Source organism: Argentina silus (genome assembly GCF_951799395.1).
Source record: "Argentina silus genome assembly, chromosome: X".
Classification (NCBI taxonomy): domain Eukaryota; kingdom Metazoa; phylum Chordata; class Actinopteri; order Argentiniformes; family Argentinidae; genus Argentina; species Argentina silus.
The window spans coordinates 14,936,928-14,946,582 of NC_139653.1; the positions used below are offsets into that span (position 1 = coordinate 14,936,928).

A 9,655-nucleotide genomic window follows, 5' to 3' on the forward strand; every position below is an offset into this window, starting at 1 on the left:
CAATACAAGAAGGTGTTTAAGAATAGATAAAGGCATTTCAAATAGCTAGATGACCTCCACTCTACTGAGAGATGTGAATAAACAAGGCAATGCACAAACAACTCATGTATGTCCATTAATCAAATATATAATAGCATTACATTTCAGGGAAATAATGTTTTTTATTACTGACACCCATATTGGCATGTTGTCATTATAACATCAGTGAAACTTTATGATTCAAATGGACTGATATGGTAGGCAAATGATATAGCATACACAGTGTATAATCTGAAACAATCTAATTATTGATCTGATACTGACTGACACTGATTTATGTCACTAGACCCTTAACCCCCGGTCATCAGTGGAAATGTACAATATTGCAACATAACAGTACACTAAGCACATAATAGACATCATTGATAGCTTATTGGCATACGCCAATAGAATATCTTTCGAATACCTTGACTATTGACGACAAAGGGATCATATTGACTGGAGGAATTTGTTGTATGTGACTCTGTAGCAATTCAGTGAGAATCACTCAGGAGTGATGATAAGATAAAGAGTGGTGAAATCTAGGAGGCCTTTACATTACCTGCCTCTTTGAATGCAATCAGGTCAGCAGCACCATACAAACAGGAATGGGGGGTTAGACAGGGACTACAATGCAATGAACATCAGGGAAGCAATATTAGGATCAATTGATAATAATCTCTCTCTCTCTCTCTCTCTCTCTCTCTCTCTCTCTCTCTCTCTCTCTCTCTCTCTCTCTCTCTCTCTCTCTCTCTCTCTCTCTCTCTCTCTCTCTCTCTCTCAGGGCAGTCCAGGCCATCATATATAATGAGGTAATGTGAGTAGGACAATAAGGGCTTTTTGCAGCAGTCTACCGGGAATTTATTATGTTATTGGTATCACAAGTTTGCATCTCTGATTGAGAGTTTGATTTATTGAGACTATGTTAGACTATTTTACTATGTAAAATGACTAACCTTTGAAATGCAATAGTATTACTGATCATTTCTGACTACATAGGTATGCTATATCAGTCTGTAGCAAAAGATTCAATATATTCTCGTCTGAAACAATGGAGTAAATTGCTCTTCTTTCGGCAGTCATCTAGTACAAAACTTGATTAAACCATGTTATACGGAAAATTAGCTATGAGAAAACCATCCACAGCTGATTTTGACAGGTCCTTTGTTGCTGTTGTTTGATTGACAGCTAAATCTGAGTGCGTCATCACATACAGCATGGCGATTTTGTAATGACTGGCAGATTGTCAACTTTTCACATTTTCATATTCAGTCACACAGTATGAGGAACGTTTTTCCCATTTACATTTTCCAAAATTGTCTATTTGAATGTTGTATGGCACTTTTGTGAGTGTATAATTCATTCGATTTAATATCCATAGGGACTGGGTACTGGCTCGCGAGTAGTCAGAATGTCACTGAGGACGGAAAGCAAGGTGCAGTCGGCCATTTATGTTTGCTATGGTCTTTGTAGAGATACGCCCTATTGTTCTGCTCCTCCCCTTTGTGCAAAACAGTTATCGGTATCCGGAAATTCATAAACTCGTGATGTCAAGAGGTAGCTAAGTATCGAAATGACAAGCCAGTTTACCAGATTATTTTCTAAATAATAATAACACTGTTTTAAACGTTGCTACTAGTTCTTTAAAGAGGTTTTCATCGACAGAGATGTAGTTGTCAAAATCGGAGTTAAATCGGGGGATTTATCCGCCTGCATCATGGATTGCCAGAACGATGCCTCACCAAGCTAACGCGACGTTACGGGACAGCTAGCCTCTGGTCGTCCGAGATTTCTGCTACTATTACTAGCTAATGCTGCTAGCCATCCATCAGTTCGCCTCGCTTCCCATCGACTAAACTTTGTAGACATGACGCGACTTGTGTTGGAACAGGTGACAGATTTCGGGGACTTTACTAGAGGTAAAGATTTGAACGAGTTTCTAAAACAGACGTATTCTAATAGTAGCTGCAAAAACAATCTGTCAGATGTGCGTGTCAGCCCAGACGGACGACACATTCATGTCATTCTTCGCAAACCAAAGGTCGGTCTCATGACTTTTGACAAATATCAAAGACCTCAGCTTATCCAGAGCCAAAAGCTTCTAGATTTGGCCCTGACAGGGACTGTGCCAATAGTGGATATTGTGTATCTGGACCATAGTAACAATAGAGACGGGGATGCTGCTCTACTAGCGTTGGTGTACGAGAATGGAAAAGCGGAGTTCTGGAAATTCCTGGAACGCAAAGCGGGCTGGCATCTGCTGCAAACCTCGGACTTGTGCAACAGCCCCCGGGCAAGAGTGGTGTCTGTTTCAGCGAGTCCTAACTTCATCATCTGGTGCGAGGAGAGGCCACCCTCGGAGAGCTCGTCAGCTCACAACGCCACTCGTAACAACTTCAGATATTGCGTCTGCAAACGGGCTTATGAGGTTGAGGATGGGGCTGTCAGTTTGGGTGGCGTGAAAATCGCCCTGCACAACAACCCTCGTTATACGGTGATCAGCTCAGGTGAGAATGTTTACCTGCTACCAGATGTAAAGGATAGGCCTACATCTTCCATGAGTGTCTCAAAATTCTTCCTAACGTGGTCCCCTCAACATGACACCTTCAAAGTGAGCAGCACCTGCAAGGGCACTCTGCTGAGGAAAGACTCTCCTCCCATTAAAGAATCAGATTTTAAGAAGTTAATAACAGACTGTATTGGATATTTGTCAGCCCTTAACCCCCCTGATATATATGGCTTTTGCCCCACTGTATGTGGGGGCCTGTTATTTATGCTTAGCACAGGCTGGGTCAGTCTACTGCAGAGGGATGGGGTGTTAAGACAGGTCTACAAACTAGCAGACAACTGCCTAGTGAGCTGTGGGACCCACAACAGCCTAAACATGTACCAGGACACCCTGGCACTAACAGTTGAGCAGACACTATACCTAATTGACACCAAGTGTGGCAGAGAGCTGGAGAAGATCTCTCTGAAAAGAGAGGGGTTATTGTACGTGAATGGGAGTGAGAGACAGGCTCCACACCTGTTGTCAGAGACGGGGCTGTTTGTAGTGATGCGCCGGGAGTCAGACTCCAGAAGCAGAGACTCAGATCCCAGGCAGAGGCCCCCTTCTCTGTGTACAGCTGAGAGCATCCGCCCTGGAGCTCTCCTGGTCGAGGCTGTCTTTGAGGAAGCCTGTAAGTACTACCAGCAGAGGAGCCTGAGCAGCACCCAGCTGACTGTGGAGAAACTGAAGAAAGGAGGGATGTTCCAGGCTCCTATCTCCCTGGCCACCATCCTGAAGGAATACCTCAGTGGAGGGGTGGGGCAGAAGGGTGCAGAGCTGTCCCAGGGAAGTGGGGGTGGGGGAGGGCAGGAGAGGCTGCTGGGTTCTCTGGATGCTGAGCTGAAGGGCCTGGTCTCTCTGGAGGAGGTGAAGGGGAGTGTGGTGAGGGGGAGGGAGAAGGAGGTGGAGGCAGTATGTGATAGTCTGGTGCCGCAGGAGGTGGGAAGACTGCTCTCCTCTGAATTGGACCGGGATGCTCTCCTCTACCTCAACTCCATCTTTAGCCTGTTCCCCTGTCAGGCCTGGAGGGCTACACAGGCCTCTTTACAGCTGCGCTGCAACGGGGAGGGCTCTCTCTCCTGTAGGGCACCCCCGGAGGTCTGGAAGACTGTGCTCAGCCCTATTCAGGCCTCCAACCCGCCAGTCAACTTGCCCTATGTCAATGGCAACAGCCAGCCCAAACACAAGCACAGCCCTAAACCCAGCCCCAGTCCTAACCCTAACATCAAAGCCAGCTCCAATCCCACAGCAGCTAACCTAGCCCTGCCTGTGTTTGAGCTCCTATGTCACTCAGTCTTCTGCTTCCAGCCAGGCTGGCTGCCAAGGTTCCTGGAGCTGGCACAGCAGCAGCAGGGGTCTGCAGGTCTGGGCCTGGGCTCCTCCTCCTGGAGCTACTCTGGGGGTAGAGGAGGGGAGAACGGGGAGAGTCTGCCCCTGTACAAACGTGCCCTGTCGGTCCTAGCCGTTCCAGGATTGGACAAAGATCAGAACCGAGAGCGGAACCAGGACCTGGAGGTGGATCTACTCCTGGTCAGCGGGCGGCCCAACGCGGTTCTTCAGGCACTGAGGATCCTAATAGGTCGGCGCCAGTGGGAACGGGTCACCCAGGTGGCACAGAGATTCTGTAGGCAGAGCCCACTGCTGAACAAGGAGATCTTTACCACTCTGCTGTGTGAGGTGGCACAGCACAGAGACCTCGACCCATACCTGGACCTGCTCTGGGCTCTGTGTCCTGAAGACCTGACCGTCACCGCCATACTCAACATGGTGCTAAAGAATATACCATCTTCACCCTCATCTTCCTCCTCAAACCTCTCTTCCTTCTCATACCTCCCCTCCGTCTCCTCCTCTTCCTCCTCCTCCCCAATTCCCTTTGCGGAGCCCCAGAGTAGCCAGTTGACAATAGGACTGTTGAAGCCCCTGTTGAGTAAGGTTCTCCAGAGAGAGACCAAACCCAGCCAGAGATATGCAGACATCCTCCAGTCGCCCACCTTCCCTCCTCCCACCCCCCCTCGACAGGCTAAGGGACTGTCCAGGGCCACAACTGAGCCTGCCCTCGATCAACAACACGATGTCATCATCAACAAACCCGCCCTCGATCAACAACACGACCCCCCCAAACATAGGACTATCTCTGGAGGCAGGATGACATCACCCCCCAACCCGGTTTGAGTCTCATAGAGACACATACCCATATGTACATATACACACACAATATTAACGTTACCTATCTGGGAGGCCATAACCACTCACACATAGATTCATACACAGTAAAACATGAACATACAGTATACATTCTCTCTTTCCTCTTTCTTGTCTGTAAAAAGAGAGGGAGCTACTCTACTTAGGACATTCCCATCATCACAGGGGTGCTTAAAGTGCAGTATTTGCAAAGACAACATTTTAAAACCAAAGTATCTGAGTAAAAAAAAAAAAAAAAAAAGTATTGCTTGATCTCATGACAATCCAGTAAGGACATGCAATACACTACCTTTGTGTGAACAATAAACATAACTAAGATAGTTGAAAAAATGTGTTACTTTAGGCAAAGCTTTTGGAATGAGGTTGTGTGTTATTAATCTTGTAGAAAAAGAGGCATGGCTGGGGACCATAGCTGGTACCCTCTGAACATAAAAAAAATACTTCTACAGGCTATTAAATGACTACTAAAGAGCTTACCATTGTACATACATCTCTTGACTATCATTTTGTATTTTTAATCGTTGTGTGTGTATATGTGGTGTTATTTAAGTTTTACTTGAGTCAGAAATGCATGTGGAGTAGAATGTCAATGCAGAGTTCTATTTCATAGACTCAGCTAACTCAAATAACTGTTAATAAATGATTATATGTGTATAATCTTATATTATACAGTGCCTATAGAAAGTCATCATACCCCTTTGAAATAGTTACTATATTTGTCATACAGCCTGAAGTCAAAACCCATTAACAAAAAACCTTTTCCAGCTTTATGTACAAATTTAGCCATACAACATCAAACTAATGAAAAAAAAGGCGACAGTTCTGAAAATTTATAAAAAATGAAAAACAAGAATAACAGGGTTGGAAAAGTCATCAGTCCCCTGATTTAATACTTTGTAGAGCCACCTTTTGCTGCAATTACAGCCATCAATCTGTTTGGATATGTCTACTAGCTTTGCACACCTAGATTGGAGAATATTTGCCCATTCTTCCTTGCAGAATTGTTCGAGTTCAGTCAAATTCCGTGGTGAGCGGCGATGGACTGCTCTCTTCAAGTCCATCCACAGATTTTCTATCGGATTTAAGTCAGGGCTCTGACTTGGCCATTCAAGGACATTCACCTTTCTATCCTTAAGCCACTGCGTTGTTCTTTTGGCGGAATGTTTAGGATCATTGTCGTGTTGGAAGGTGAATGACCTGCCCATCTTCAGCTAGCAGAGGGACGCAGGTTGTCCTCAAGAATTTGGGTGTGCTCAATCCTGACCAATTGCCCAGTCCCCGCTGAAGAAAAACATCCCCACAACATAATGTTGCCACCACCATGCTTCATAGTAGGTATGGTGTGTTTTGGGTGGTGTGCTGTGTTTGGTTTTCGGCAAACATAGCGCTTGGAGTTCAGTCCAAAAAGTTAAATCTTAGTCTCGTCTGACCATAAAACCTTTTTCCACATGGCAACAGAATCTTCCAGGTGTGTTTTTGCATAGCACAAACGAGACTGACTGTGGCACTTTTTCAGAAAAGGCTTCTTTCTTGCTACCCTGCCATACAGGCCAGCTTTGTGTAAAGCTTGTGAGATGCACAGACAGACCAGTCCCAGCCATAAAGACTTGTAAGTCCTTCAAAGTTGCCTTTGGCCTCTTGGTAGCTTCTCTGATCAATGTCCTCCTGGCTCGGTCATCCAGTTTGGACGGACGGCCTGATCTAGGCAAGGTGTTGGTGGTGCTATACACCTTCCACTTCTTAATGATGCTCTGAATGGTACTCAGAGGGATAGCTAAAGCCTTCGAAATCTTTTTGTAGCCTTCACCTAACTTGTGCCTTCCTACAACTTTATCCCGGAGGCCTTTTGAAAGTACTTTTCCAACCATGGTGAATTCTTTGCAGAACCATGCACTTCGAGTAGTGGAATCCTCAAGAAACAGCTGGTTTTATTCTGAAGTAATCAAAACCACTACAAACCAGGTATTTCCCTAATTAATTTTTAATAATTGTCCAGAATTTAAAAATATATATATTTTCACTTTGATGATGAGGGTTATAATGTGTACATACAGCTCAAAAAAGTTAGATTTGATTTATTTTAATTTCTAGGGTGTAATGTGACAAAAGGTAAAGATTTCACAGGGTATAATGACTTTCTATAGGCACTGTATGTATATATATATATATATATATATATATATATATATATATACACACACACACATATATATATATATATAACATTGTTTTGTCGTAGAGCTACCCATAATTTGGTACAAACTCATTAACTATCATATTTGGGGGGTTTAGTATCTGCCTGCAGAGTATTTTATGTTTTTGTTTGTCAAGTTGTTCCTGTCTCATAGTTGAAGAGGTATTGCTGCTCCTCTCCATGAGTTCTACTGTACTTTAAACCTGCATAGGAACAATACCATTTCTCAGATACTGTTATCAGGAGCCACTGGCCTTTCGTGGTTGCATGTTTGTTTGTTTTGAATGTGGTATTTCTGACTGTAGACCTGTGGCGGTAAAGGTTCCTTTCCTGGTATGTTACTTCTGGTTTTGTGTTCCTCATAAACTCAGTCAACTGTTAAGCTCAAGTCAACTGTTAAATGGACTTAACCATACCATACCATAACATTACATGTGACAACTGACAGGTTAATTCCTCTGCAATGGTGAGAATGATAGTTTGTTGTGTGGGTTATTATTGGCATGTTATGAAATTAACTGCAGCAAAAATACCAGTGGATTTGCATGACTGAGGTTGTTCCCCATTTAACCATTTTACACAGAGTGGCTGAATGTTGGACCCCCATCCCTGGCCTGCACATCTCCTCCTTTGCCTTTCTCTCCACTTATTCTCCTCTCTCCCTCTCTCTCTCTCATATCTCCTTGTTCTTTCCATTCTCTCTCAGTGCAGTGCCACTCTGTACATTCCTACCAAACTCTCCAGTAGAAGTGACTCACAGTCTGGCTCTAAATTCAATTTCAGGTAATTCTGTTAGGCCCTTAGTGGGGGTGGGGCAGGCCTAAACTGAGGCACGTTACACACACACACACACACACACACACACACACACACACACACACACACGCTGCACAGGGTCACATCTTCCTGCATGGGCCCAGTGAGGGTAATGTCATTAGGTATGTGAGACCCTCCTTGTCTCTACTATGTGAGCATTCTTCACGGTCTTTGTGTGGTTTCCCCCGTGTCATCATCTGATGGGCGTCGTACTGTTTCATGTTATTTGTCTGTTGAAATTAATGTTAAAGCCTGGGGATCAAAAGGTGTAACTGATGCACTGAAAATGAAGTTGATTAGTTTCAAGTGCCTACATTGAAGTCTTATTCTTATTTTATAGAAAGTATGTTTTCGTTTTGTTACTTTTCAGTAGTCTTCTCTGCGATTTTAAATCAAACTAATTGTGTGATGTTTTGAGCCGTGGAACCACCTCTGAGTATATTATTTATTGTTTATCAGATTTCTAAGAGATTTTATATGCCTCAGTTTGCAGTTTTAGCCAGATAGATCCTGTGATGCCTGCCAAGCACACTCTCACAGTCTAACTCCAGAATGCCATGGAACTAACTTGAGTGCCTTTCAGAGAGCTGTCCCTCATTCACAGACCTGTGTCACATTTCTGCTCTAACTCACTGCTGGAGCACAGCACTTGGGAGCATATGCTGGTGCGCGGGACATTAGGCATTCTCCAAGAGAGCCAAAGATGACTAAGACTTTGCATTGACCTGTTCTGTTATACTGTCATATACTGAGTGGTTTTAGTTGTTTGATTTGAGACCCATGGTTACCTGGGCAACCAGGTGTGTGTTCTCTCTTGATGGATGAGTGCCTAGAACAGGGTTTGTATTCACAAATGTGTCTCATAGTAGTAGTGCTGATCTAGGATCAGGTCCCCCACCTGTCGATATAATTGTATTCATTTTGATCCGAATGGCTAAACTGATCCTAGATCAACGGTTCTACACTGAGACACTTTGTGAATACGGGCCCAGTACTAGAAGCAGCAGGACTGTGGCCCTGAAAGACTGGAGCTGTAGTTTGTGAAAGCTAACAGGGTGTCTAGAGCCAGAGAGAAGTACAGGAAAACCTCTTCCTTCCTAGACAGCTGAATGTGCTTGAGGGAGAGGCGGTAGTCTCCACTCTAGTATCCACTACAATGGTGGAATTTTCTATTTTCATCAAACTCTGTTCCTCTGAATGGCCTTGAAGACCTGTTCTATAATGTACTTTTGCCTTTTGCAGTATTTCTGCAACATGGATATCAAATGTTTGGATATTTATGAATGAATGCAACATAATGTGTTATTAAACAGCAGTTTAAACTTCTACATTCTTCTGTGTTGTTTATACCTGTTTGTTTGGCATGGTGAAAAGCTGGCAGACTAGCATTGTAATTGGTTCACAGTCAATAGTTTCATCCTCAACTGGCATGTGACACTGAATTGTTGCTGTTCTGGTTTGTTAGGCTTAAACATTGCCAGCCGATCCTAATGTACTAAAAACAAATGGTAACTTGTTGTGCTGGTTTATATAGTCATGGGCCACGACTAATCTGCGCATCACACACTATTGCAAAAGTACAGTATGTCCCATGTGATATATTGTATACTTTTTCTAGGGGAGATAGACCAGCATGAAATAAATGACACTCATCAATTCAGAGCATTGCTCCCTATTGCTGAGTTTTAACCTCAATCTATCCATATCCTAACCTTGCACAAATCCACTTATAGCTCCACACGGTCGCGTGTGTGTGTGTGTGCCTGCCAGTGAAAGGATTATACATGGGGAGAACAGAGCTTGTTGGGCTGTGGCTGGTGTGTTTCTCCTGTGTGTCAGAGGTACAGGGAGCTATGAGAGGAATGCTCAGGTCATGC

At 44.0% G+C, this 9,655-nt stretch overlaps 1 protein-coding gene across 1 annotated transcript; it reads left to right on the forward strand.

Annotated features, from left to right (window-relative positions):
• Nucleotides 1-1,580: 1,580 nt before the first annotated feature.
• On the forward strand, nucleotides 1,581-9,104 carry LOC310822515 (BLOC-2 complex member HPS6-like). The gene has a single exon (XM_083694876.1). It carries the CDS (start codon nucleotides 1,886-1,888, stop codon nucleotides 4,736-4,738), a length of 2,853 nt encoding a protein of 950 aa, XP_083551002.1. The 5' UTR covers nucleotides 1,581-1,885; the 3' UTR covers nucleotides 4,739-9,104.
• The last annotated feature ends 551 nt before the right edge of the window (nucleotides 9,105-9,655 follow it).